We start from the raw sequence: 12,795 nt of genomic DNA, 5'->3' as shown, positions 1-12,795 counted from the left end.
CTAATTGCTAGGCAGTGAGGTAGGTGCTAGTGCCTCAAGGGCTCTTGTGAGGTGGTCTCTCATCTAAGGAATTCTCTGACTGGGGAGGAGCATAGACAGATGTGAAGGATAACTATAGGGTAAAATTTCAGTGCCACCATGGGGGACTGTCAGGGTACTCTAGGAGCATAGAGACAGGTAGAGGAAAACTTTTAGTAGGAGCTAAAGCCTGAGCTGAATCTTCAGGGTCAAACACAAATTGTCCCTGGGAGCACACACCCAGAACCTGGTTCAGAGGACCACAGGAGAGAACTGGCTCATACCTTCTGATGGCCACTTAGGGTTATGTGTACTTTGCATTTTGTTTCTTCCTGGGTCATTGTTCATATCACCAAAAGCATCAATGATGATGAAGTAGTATTGTTTAAATGTCAATGACTGAGCAGTTTGTTTGTAGTTTAAGCTCTAAATATGCATGATTTTGTCTTCACAATGAGTGTGGAAGTGCTGATGTTGGAGAAAATTGAGACCCAGTAAGACTAAGTGATTTGCCTAGACTTTTATAGCTCTTAGGTGGCAGTGCAAGGACTTGAATCCAAATTTGGTAACCTTGAAGCCTAGGCTTTTTAGCATTGCACAGTACTAATCCCTACAGTGATGGTAACAGCACATCTCAGTTACTAAGCTCTCATGATGTGCCAAACACTGGGCTAAGTGATTTTCATTTATTATCTCACAGGATTTTCATAATTGTAATTATCCCAATTTTGCACATAAGGAAATTGGATCTTAGGTTATATCACCTGCTCATTAGTTATCTATTTCTGCATTACAATTTTCCCTAACCTTGGTGGCTTATCATAAAAACATTGTTTATCTCATAGTTTCTGTGGGCAGGCATCCCAGAGTGGCTTAGCTGGGCCCTTCATTCTCTGGGTCTCTCATAAAGTCAAGGTATTGGTCAGGGTTGCAGTCATCGACAGGCTTATTTGGGAACGACCGATTCTAAGCTTGCTCACATGGCTGCTGGCAGACCTCAGATTCTGGACATGGACCTCTCCATAAGCCACTTGAGAATCCTCATGACGTGGTAGCTGGCTTCTGCAGAGCATGTGACTCTAGAGCAAGAAAATGAGAGGCAGAAACTTCAGCCTTTTTATAACCTCACCTCAAAATCAATGCCTATTACTTTTGCATATTTTATTTACTAGATGCAAATCATTAAGGCTAGCCTGCACTCAGGGGGAAAGGAATAATGCCCATATGTGAGTGTAGGAGGATCAAAAGATTTGTGACCAATCTTTAAAGCACAAGTAGTCAATGGCTGAGCTCAAATTTAAGCCTTGAACGACTGGCCCTAGACCTAAGCTCTGAACTGTTCTATGCTATTGCTTCTCAACTCCACAGTAGGCTTTTAGATGGGTCATGTATGGAAAGTAAACTGATTCCTACCCTTTAGAGACTCCTTAAAGATAGAACTTTGTCAAAGACCAAATAAGTGGAGGAAGAGGAGGAGTCAGGAGGTAATTACGCTAGTTGGAGGAGCAGCCTCAGGAATTCCAAGGACTTTTGGGCTTTTATGAATTCAGTCCAGATAGGCTTTCTGAAAGAGCAACTTCAAGAAACGAACTGGTGGAGAGAGATTTGCACCATCCTTTGCAATTCTTGCCAGTGAATCAATTTACCGCCGAGTATCTTCCCTAAAAGGAATGGGGTTGTGCCTTGAGATCCCTGTAGAAGGTTATAAGGGTGTTTTTCCTGAGCTGTTGATGCACAGATCATACTGACACATTCAAGCCGGAACAGATAATAGCATCATCTTGGCTCCCACACATTCACCACCCTGCACTTTCCCTGAGGCTGTGTTGCCAGGGACAACCAGAGGCTGTCTCTCAGCCACTTGGAGCCCTCCTACGTCGCCCTGCTCCACAGATGGCAGCAGAGAAATGAGGTTCCAGGAAGATGTAAATGAATCCTTTACAAGTGTACTGAACCTGGCACTTTTCACTGTCATTCTTGTTCAGTTGGCATCCATGCTCAACTCTTTAAAAATGACACCAAAAAGTCATTCAAGCTGGAAGGAGGCAGCTTGCTTCTGAGTGGGCTGGCCTGCTTTCAGATGATGTTGGGAGTAGAGGCTGCTGGCAGGTGGGTAGGATGACCTCTCTTCTGGACCAGGTTCCTCAATGGGCACTGCCTCTCTTCCATGTTGGTCCATACCCTAGCAAAAATACTGGGGGGTGGCAGGTCTTGAAAATGTGCCTGTATCACCCCTGGAATTTTTAGTAGTACTTATAATTCCATCGGTAAGTTTCTTTTCTATAACTTGTTAAGAGTTTGTTTTTTTGTTTTTTGGTTTTTTTTTTTTAAAGAGAGAGAGAATTTTAATATTTATTTTTCAGTTTTCGGCAGACACAACATCTTTGTTTGTATGTGGTGCTGGGATCGAACCCAGGCCGCACGCATGCCAGGCGAGCACGTTACCGCTTGAGCCACATCCCCAGCCCAAGAGTTTGTTTTTTAAGCAACTGTTTTAAACCATAATAATGATGCTGGTGTTGATCTAATAATATGATCTAAAATTTAGTAGTTACTATTTACACCCTATGAGAAATATCCTGTTATCATGATGCTGTGGGTGTTGAAAATAAGGCTTAGCAAGGTTAAATGTCTTGCCTGTGGTCACGCAGCCGATTAGTGACATGTGAGTCCAGAGGTGTCTCAACCCAATGCCCATTTTTTCATCCTTTCCATCCTCTCCCTGGGCTTTGCTCTCATGTTGCCTGGTTCTCAAACCCCCATTGTCTCTGCACCTTGCCTGTTGATACTTACCGGGAGCAGCTGTTGCTCAGGAACCTGCTGGGACAAGTCTGCTGGCTCAACCTGGACGCCCTCCTTCGGATGAATTTTTGGTGTTAGCCCTGCGGCCCCACGCACCAGGGTAAGAGAGACTCACTTCCTGCCCTGGCCCGAGGGACCGACTGGCTGGGCCTGCCTTCTGCCCAGCTCGCTGGTCATGGAATAGAGTTTGGACATACTCTGCTCTTGCCCTGTGAAGAAACTGTGCAGAGCCCAGGTTGCTCCTTTCACCTGAGTGGAGATGCCAATGACTTCTGTAGCCCTAGGCCAGGGTTAGGGTCTTGAAAGCTCTGTTCTGTTCACCAACTGTCCCTTTTCCTGACTAGTCTCTCCGATCTAATGGTTCTTAGACAGAGTGGTTATCATTTCAGTGAGGAGAGACCAACATGCCTTCAATCCCAGTCATACTGGTAGAACTAGAATGATCTATGCAAAAGAACATTATATATGTATGAAAAACTTGTTATTCTGGAATTTCTTTTCTAAGAGATCAGGTTGTCTTTCCATGGTCTCACTAAAATAAATGTCCCTTTTACCTTCCGAAGTGAGAGGGTGTTTTCTTTGAGAGATGTCGAATAACCACTCATGTTCTACAAACCAGAGCTTTCCAGGCACCAGAATGTCTGCAGCCTTTAACACAGTGGAGACCTGGGATCAGGATCCTGAGGCAACTAGCAAGACTCCCGAGGACATTGCAGTCCTCAGGAGTGATTAAATGATGTTCAGTCCAGCATCATTGTTAGACCAGAATCAGTTCTTGGGCTTATTAGGATTCCTATATTACCAATTATGCTTATACAAAATGTTAAAAAATAGTAATCATTGCTAGGTGTGATGGATGGAGACTGTAGTCCTGGGAAGGCTGAGGCAGAGGACAACTAGAGCCCAAGAGTTTGGGGCCAACCTAGACAACATAGTGAGACCCTGTCACTTTTTAAAAAATAGTGATCAATAAAAGAAGCTGATGTGATTCCATTGTCTTTGTTGAAGACCTCATAAGTCTTTAGTAAGCTGGGGTTTATCAGTGTTAGGGAAAGAAAGGGATATCCCTGTTGAACTACCTGGGCCTGGGTGAGGGCTCCCCAGAGAAAATGGTTTAAGTCTGTCCTTGCCCTAACAGCCTGTGGTCTTAAGCAGCAAGAAGTTTGTAATTTCAGAGATGTAACACATGTAGACTTTGGGAATACTCATATTTGCCTAATTGGTTGTTAAGATCAGGTATCTATGGAAACAACTTCTCTATAGTAGTCAAGATAGGAAATTTATTCTTTATACTCTGCATGATCACCACAATGGGGGATACTGTGCTCCTTGTACAAATGGCTTCTTGCAATAACTGCCATAAAAATTGGATTTCTTATACCTGCAAAGAAGCAGAATGTATGCTTGCTTCTCCTTGCTGCTTTGATCCACCATCCCCCTCAGAAGTGACCATCCTACCCTACCAAAACCTTTACAGTTCCTCTTTTCAGACTATCATATAAGGTTTGAATGTTAAAAGTCATTTCTCATTAGTGTTTTTGTGAGCTCAGAGGCAAGTTTATTTTGAAAATGTATCCTGTATTATTTTTGTCCTTGTACTCAGGTTTTATTTTAACATGAGAAACTTTCCATTTCTGTAATATTGTTTCTGTGTTACAATGAAAGTTCTTCCACAAGTGGTGGATTTTCTCCAGTATGAATGTGCCCCCTCACTTGGCAGGAGACAGTTTCTAGGACATGGTGAGGTTTCTTGAAAGCTTTACCTTTTTTTTTTTTTAATTTAAAGAAGAAGCTTGATACTTTGTGCAAGGAACAAGTAATGCTTTGTTCTGATGGTTGAGTCAAAGGTGGGAAAATCTCTTACTTTTCCTTTTTTTATATCATTTGTTTTCCTCAATATTGCCAGAATTGTAATCTAGTGTTCCAACACATCTTAACCAAAGAAAGTGACATTCCAGTTTTATATTTTTTTCATTTGATTATTTTTTTTTCATTCGACTCCTTGCTATTTACTTTTTATTCATTAATTTTTTAATTTCAAAGAAACATCTGAGCCCTCAGTTTTACCTGGCAATATAAGGACATTATTTGGATTATTTTGGTGATTGATGCAGACAGATTTTCTGTCCTGGTAGGGTTTACTGTCTAGGTGGGAAGACAGACAAATCACTAAATGGTCACAGCACAAAGCAGAGCACACAGGGTAGCTAAGCACTCTGTAGAGGGACATGCAGCTCAGACACAGAGTCAAAGAAGCCCTCTCTGAAGAAGAGACATGTAAACTAAGACCTGGAAGATAAGCAGGTGTTAAAGCAAAAGGATCAAAAAGAGGAAGAATATCTAAAGTAGACGGAATGTTGTATGCAAGAGTGAGGGGTGGCATCCTGCAGAGAGAAAACTAAAATCTGGGTTTATTCCCTCTCAACTCCAGAAATTCGATTTTGAAGAAAATCCTTGCAACATCTTGCCTTCAGTTTAGTTTAGGACAATGCAAGTTCTAGGTATGCTTATGAACATAGGACTAGTCTTTCTGCTCTGGAGGAGTACGTTGGGCATAATCTGAAGTTTGCTGAGAGGCTGTGTTCATTAGTATACCCTGGACCTGCTTATGGCTGCCTATGTAAGCAAAGAATCACAGATGGGAAGAATCCAGCTTTTCTCTGAAAAAGGCTGCTCTTGACACAGAGCAGTGGGACCTTCTGAGTTGAGGCATGCAGGAAAGCCTGCCTGGAAGCAGTAGTAGTTTAAGCCTGACCTATGTCCTGAGTTCCTGTGGAATGCTTTAGAAGTTAGAACTGATTTCTGAGCTTTGAATGACTCAAATTTGGTGGGCTAACTCTAGTGATCAGCAGTCACCATGTGAGCAGTGCATGAGCCTAATCTGGCATCTTGGGGCATAAATGGTTGATCTTGGGCAATGGTTGTCTGATCTGGTTTTGCTTCCCCTTATGGTAGATAATGTCCATCTGAGAGTTGTGCTCCTGTGTGCTCACGCAGGTTTTGATGCTCTGTCCTCTCCCCCAGAGTACATTGTGGGGAAGTAAAAAGCACTATGATTATTAGTAATGGCAAAAATTGTTGATGGCATACCATTAGCATCATTATGAAATTCCTACAGGCCATGAGTTAAAAAAGTGGTTCTCCAAGTATGAAAGCTAGAACAGAGCAGCAGCATCACCTGGGAGTTTGTTACAAATTCATATTCTCAACCCTACTCTAGACCTGCTAAATCAGAAATTCTGAGTGGGGGACCACAGTTTGTGTTTTCACAGCCCTTCAGGTGAACCTGATGCACACTGAATTTTTGGAACCATTGGGTGAATAAGACAGGTTGCAGGAAACAATCCCGTGGCTTGTGTTGGCTGCCTGTGGCTTCTACCCTTTTCTCTCTGCTCAGGAAAGTGTATTGGGGTGCAATTGAGTGTACTGTGTCATACAGTAACAGTGTGAATGTGCCCAGTTATTAAAATGTGTAAACTACAGTTAGCTCTGGTATTTTAATTCTTATTTAGTGGTGGCATGTGACAAGAGTCTCAATAATGGGGATGTGCCACAGTTAGGTATGCACTGCAGTTCTGTTAATGAATGCAGTCAGAGTGATGGCTTTCCTTTATTTCTTTTATTCTGATTTGTTATATATGACAGCAGAATATATTACAATTCATATTACACATATGGAGCACAATTTTTCATAACTCTGGTTGTCCACAAAGTAGTCACACCATTCATGTCTTCATACATGTACTTATGGTAATGATATCCATCTCATTCCACCCTCTTTCCTACCCCCATTCCCCCTCCCTCCCCCTCCTTCCCCTTGCTCTATCTAGAGTTCATCTAATCCACCCATGCTACCCCCCAACCCCATTATAAATCAGCATCCTTATATCTGAGAAAACATTCGGCATTTGTTTTTTTTTTAGATTGGCTAGCTTCACTTAGCATTATATTCTCCAACTCCATCCATTTACCTTCAAATGCCATGATTTTATTTTCTTTTAATGCTTAATAGTATTCCATTGTGTATACATACCAAATTTTCTTTATCCATTCATCAGTTGAAGGGCATCTAGGTTGGTTCCACAGTTTAGCGATGGCTTTCCTTTTTTTGACCAAGTCCTGCAGTAGGAAATGCCATCTGGAGGACACACAGGTGTCCTGGCTATTTCATGAAATAGCATCCTTGCTATGGTATTTTCTGTCCTGTTTACAAAAGTACACTAGTTGTAACCCACTGAATTTATTTCATAACCCACTAATGAAATGTGACCTACATTTTGACAAACAGATGCAATGACCTGTGTTTTCATGGACTACGGACCTACTCTTCAGAACAGGAGGGGTAGGGCCAGCCTCAGGCCTGTGTCAGGTTGCCTGCAGTTTTAGCCTCTCTTCTGCCACCCCTACATGTGTGACCTTGGGCCTTGTTCTCTGAGCTTACTCCCCTCATCTGTCAATGTGGATGATAATGTCTGTATCACAGGGTCATGGTGACAAGTAAATGACGACACACTTAACACTGCCCGACAGTGATAGTGACTGCTGTACCTGTGGAAATAGCCACTGTTAGTGCCATTTTTCAAAGCATCATCAGTTAAATAAGTTTTGTGATAACCATCACACATATACTATTGTACAAATATTTTTTTCTATACTGCAATGAGTGTGCCCTGCAGGCTAGACATTTAGAAATACTTTTAAGTAATATTTTTTTCTTAATGCATCCAAATTCTGCACTCTTCTAAAATATATTCAAGTTTGTTTCACTGTAAAATTGAACTTCCCATCCCAGTCCTCCAGGGTACTGAGATTGTGGAGGATGCTTAAGCTTAATGTACCCCCACCATTACCCCAACTAGGGTATTTTGGAACTGTAGAACTTATGGTTGTGTTTCTGTAGGAAGAGGCTTGTTAGCTTTTTCTTTAATATTCATATATGTTGGTGACTAGTGGCAGCATCTTCACATATGTACCTCTGTAAACTGGGAGCTCAGATAACGCATAGCCCCTGGGCACTAAGCATGTAGAAGAACCAGGGATAGATCACCCATTAATCTGGTGTTAGGAAGATCCAGCTAATGTCCCCTTGTCTTTCTGGAGGTCATGATTGTGGTTGGTGGCCAAGCACCCAAGGCAATCCGCAGCGTGGAGTGCTATGATTTTGAGGAGGACCGGTGGGATCAGATTGCAGAGCTTCCATCCAGGAGATGCAGAGCCGGTGAGTCCCCCAGTCCAGCAGCTGCGTTTTCCTGGCTGATTAGTGCCCTGTGTTGGAAGTCATGCAGTGCTCCTTAGTTCTTCAGACACCTGTGTGTTTCAGGCTCCCTTGCCTTCCCTACCTGCTTGGTTTCGGGCTATCCCTTCTGTGGTCAGTTCTTTCGTGGTTGGGAGAGTAAGCAAATTCAGGCATTTGCTTGAATCAAGTAAAATTAGAAAAACAAATGGGAAAAGAAATCCAGTGAGCGCCATAGTGACCCCCAGGTGTCTGTAGTCGGAGATCGTCTTCTGTGGTGAGTTATGTGTTGCCTGCCTGCTCCCACGTAATCATGCATCAACATGCTCAGCCAGCCACCTGACCTAACCTTCGTGCCTTGGTTTCCTGTGCCTCAGGTGTGGTGTTCATGGCCGGCCACGTGTATGCTGTGGGTGGGTTTAATGGCTCCCTGCGGGTGCGGACTGTGGACGTGTATGACGGTGTGAAGGACCAGTGGACGTCCATTGCCAGCATGCAGGAGCGCCGGAGCACACTGGGTGCGGCCGTGCTCAATGACTTGCTGTACGCGGTGGGAGGCTTCGATGGCAGTACTGGTAGGTCCAGGACCTATTCCCTCCCCATCCCCACCTGGGTACACCCTCCATGCAGCCTCATTTTGTCCAGCCAGTTGCTGGGCTGACATCTGTCCTTCTGCAGCACTGCCCCAGCAACACACACATCTGTGTTACTCAGCTTTCCTCTGGGATAGTTATAAGGAGAAGATTTATTTTGGCTTATGGTTTTGAAGGTCAAGTCCCTGCTCAGGTCACCCTTTGCTTTAGGCCTGTGGTGAGGCAGCACCTCATGGAGGGAGCACATGGCCAAGCAAACCTGCCCGCCTCATCACCAGGCAGCAAAAGGGAACAGGAAGTGGGACCCACACTGCCATCAAGGGCACACTCCTAGTGACCCGAAGACCTCCTTCAAGGCCCCTTCTGCTGAAGGTACCCTATATCACTGATCCAGGGACCAAGCCTTCAACAATGGGCCTTTGGGGGCAATAGGAACCAAACTACGGCACCATCCTTCCTTACCCAGCTTTTGGAGCCATAGCCAGGCCCCCAAAGAATAGGAACATATTCATACAGACTATGAAACTCTCCATGTATGATCTCTAGGGCTCTGGGAAGGAGCCTACACTCAAGTGTCCCTAGTCTGCACCTTCTACTGAACAGATAAGGGAACAAAGGCTCAGCAGTGGGACGAAGCCCGGCTCAAGCCACACTGGCAGCCAGGCTTGTCCATTGCCCTTTCTACTGCCCCACTGAGCCTCCCTAGACTGGGCCACCACAGGTGGACTCCTTGCTCCTGGATTTTACCTTGCTTCAAAAATTTCAGTCTGAACCATTAGAAGACATGGACTTGGAGAGAAGATCTCATCTGTACTCATACTGCTGGGTAGATGTCTCTGTAGACACCAACTCACTAAAATAAAATGGTGTTCTTCAGCCACAAGGGAAGAAAAAGTAAAAACACAATATTTTTTACTTCTCTGAAGTTTCATTTATGTCTTCACGATTTGGTGATGTTTCTCATTCTTCATGTTGCTTCACAAATTCCATGGTCTTTAGCTTTTCTGGAGGCTATGTTTATTGAGCAGAAGGGATAGCGGTACATTGCTTCATTTAGGACCTGCTTTTTTGGTTCTAAGTAGAAAGTCCAACTATACTATGGCTTTAAAATAAAGAATTTTTGTTTTATTTTTGAAAAACAAGAAAAGGAGTTCCTGACTTGATCTAATTGCTCAAGGAAATTGGGGCCAAGTTCCTAAGATTCTCTGGGCCTTTTCCTTCTAATCACAATGTGGTTGTTCTATTTCCAGCCAATACATTTGTGTTCCAGGTAACAAAAGCAAAAAAGAGTGGCACCTATCTCAGAAAAGTAAAGGTTATTTCAGAAATCCCAATGAGATTTCTACTTAGATATCATTGACTTGGTCACCCCTAGCTGCAAGGGAATCTTCAAAGGCAAGTTTTTAACTTTCTAGCTCCAGAGGCAGAGGAAGACCAGGGAAAAGGGAGTTGGAACAGGGGCTCGATGAGGCAGCCTCACGTCTCTGCTTGGAATCAAAGCATTCCTTTCTGTGAGTTCAGTGACTTATTTACCTTGGCAGAACAGCTCAGGCACACCCCCGTCCACTCATAACCCGTCCTCTGAGTCAAGTCTTAGTGTCCCCTCAGGTGGCCACTGCAGATGTGTTTCAGGGAGTTGTCAAGGGCCACATAGAGAGGCAGAGGTGGCACCAGGCCATGCATGCAGGTCTGCAGCCCCCAGGTTTGGACTCCCCACTGTCAGCGGAGGCCTGGTGCGGCAGAATCTCACGAGTCTCTTGTCTCCCAGGCCTGGCGTCGGTGGAAGCCTACAGCTACAAGACCAACGAGTGGTTCTTTGTGGCCCCGATGAACACGCGGCGCAGCAGTGTGGGTGTGGGCGTTGTGGAGGGTAAGGAGGCAGCAGTGGGTGGCCAGCCCTACCCTGGCCCCCAGACCTTGTGCTGGGTCTGGCCTCATGCTCGATGCTCTAACATGGCTCCGTTTTTTCAGATCACTGCTGAATTAGAAGCCATTGTTCCTGATTTAACAGAAGAGGGTGGTTGAGATGAGGGAGGTGAAGCTTTAGCCCAGGGCTGAGAGGTGTTTGATTGGGTTGGAGAAAACAGGAAGAGCCCAGAGAAAATGCCATCCTGTCTCTGTCCACTTGTCAACAGCTCTGCTGAGAGTAGGAACCCAGAGTCCCCACTGTGGTGGATTAATTTTCTTGGATTAATTTTTAAAAAATATTTTGTTAGTTGTTCATGGGACTTCATTTATTAAAATGTGGTGCTGAGGATTGAACCCAGCACCTCATACTTGTTAGACAAGTACTCTACCACTGAGCCACAACCCCACCCCCTATTGAACATTTTTCTCACATGTGCAAACATGGCACATTAAGCAGAGCCTCTTCTCAGGTCTGACAACTCTCTCCGCAGGGCAGTTGGAAGTGTGCGGGGTAAGGCTGGGGGCCTGGCCAGAAAGTGTGCAGTTGTTTGTAAATTATCCGTCTCTCATTTTATTCCCAAAACTCTTCTGAAGAAGATTGGCAGAACTTAGAGTTTCTCCACTCTCTCCAGATGGAGAAACTGAGTCCCAAAGAGTTTCAGGGATGAGCTGCACATCGCGGTGGTAGGGAACTGCACAGCCAGTCCTCAGCCTGTCTCCCAGCTCCAGCCCAATGCTCTTCCACTGTGCTGTGCTGTCTCTGCTCCTTCAGACCATTAACAAGTGCTAATGGGTAGGAGTTTTACAAATATGTGTGAATTCAACGTGCCAAGGCATAAAGTATTTTTTGAACCAAAAAGGCTAGAGTTTATGGGATGTCATTGGCCCATTAGCCTGTCCTGATGCATGGGGACAACTGGAAGATTTGTTCACTTGGACGTGTATGCAGATGTGTGTTCTCTCTCTCTCTCTCTCTTTCTCTCTCTCTCTCTCTCTCTCTCTCTCTCTCTCTCTCGCACACAGCAAGAACACACCCATGTACACATGCTTTGGGCAGAGTGGAATATGCAATTAGACAATAATAGAAATATTCTTTTTCTGTACTGGTTTGCATAGTTTAAATTTTCATTTAAAGCTATTTTAACACACAAAACAAGTTATCTTAAGTGACTACAAGGATTTTTTTTTTTCCTCCTACCAAGATAAATTGTTTCTTGCAGTCTCATCCTCTTGGTGGAACAGAAATTGATTTTTCTGCCAAATCTAAGTGCTTTGTCTAGCCACCTTCCCATTCCCCCCTTGTTCCTCAGCCAGGAATATGAAACAATAGACCAGGACTTAAAAATAGCAAATCCCTGTTAATAGTCAAGGAGAAACCTTGAGTGGGTATTTTTTTTCAGCTGATGCAGGTTTGGAATGGCTGGTGGGGGTTAGAGGAGGTGCCTTAATGGTAGTAATTTAGAATACTCCCCTTGACAAAGGCTGTTGTGAGCATGTTCTGTGTGTGGAAGAAGCGCTGTCTTGGAGCCTGCCCTGTGGAGGTGGAGGACAGATTGGAACTCACTTTTCTTTCCCCTCCTGAATGTGAAGCTCCGTGGGCTGTGAGTCACCTGGGGCAGCAGTGGGTCTAGGTGTGGAGGCAGGAACGCAGCTCTGTGCATTGTCTGGTTTGCTCCCCTCCCTCGCATCCTCTCCTGCACGCTGTGGAGTCTGAAGGACCCTGAGAAAACATAGAGGAAATTAGGATAGTTTCTCCTGGCTTCTTGGAAGAATCTCTGCTCAGGAAAAGAGAGTATTAGGATCAGAGTGTAGGCAGAAGCTCCCTAGCAGAGTGGGGTTGTGTTAAGGAAAGGTCACATTGAATCAGCCACACCATGTGGGTGGCCTGTTTTGGTTTTTTTTGTTGTTGTTGTTTGTTTTGTTTTTGGTTTTGATTTTTTTGCTTTGACTTTGGTGAGGGCTGAACGGCGCAGGAGAGGTCTATTTTTTTCAGAAGTGTTAGTGGAGAGGACTCTGGGGAAGAAAACAAAACCAGGCCCAGTGACAATAGAAGAAAAATTTTACATTTCTTACATACATCAGTAACCCTGGTGGTAGGGTATAGTTTTGAGCCTAAAAATTTAACTTCAAGTATTTATTTCAGGTTTTCTCATTTTTGTTGTACTCTTATATAAGCATATAATGACCCCCAAAATGTATTGATTAAATAATCCTGTCAAAAAGATTTGCATTTGGTAGTTT

The 12,795-nt window shown here is 44.2% G+C and overlaps 1 protein-coding gene across 2 annotated transcripts in view; it reads left to right on the top strand.

Moving 5' to 3' along the window:
• Klhl3 (kelch like family member 3) overlaps window positions 1-12,795 on the top strand; it is an 88,076-nt gene that overhangs the window by 65,074 nt on the left and 10,207 nt on the right. For both annotated transcript variants that reach the window (XM_027941128.3, XM_071611838.1), the window contains 3 exons: window positions 7,921-8,038; window positions 8,431-8,628; window positions 10,415-10,516. In XM_027941128.3, the coding sequence (XP_027796929.2) occupies window positions 7,921-8,038; window positions 8,431-8,628; window positions 10,415-10,516 (418 nt within the window). The remainder of the gene's footprint in view (window positions 1-7,920; window positions 8,039-8,430; window positions 8,629-10,414; window positions 10,517-12,795) is intronic.

Source organism: Marmota flaviventris, chromosome 5, assembly GCF_047511675.1.
Source record: "Marmota flaviventris isolate mMarFla1 chromosome 5, mMarFla1.hap1, whole genome shotgun sequence".
Taxonomy (NCBI): Eukaryota; Metazoa; Chordata; class Mammalia; order Rodentia; family Sciuridae; genus Marmota; species Marmota flaviventris.
This window is presented reverse-complemented; position numbering and strand designations above follow the sequence as displayed.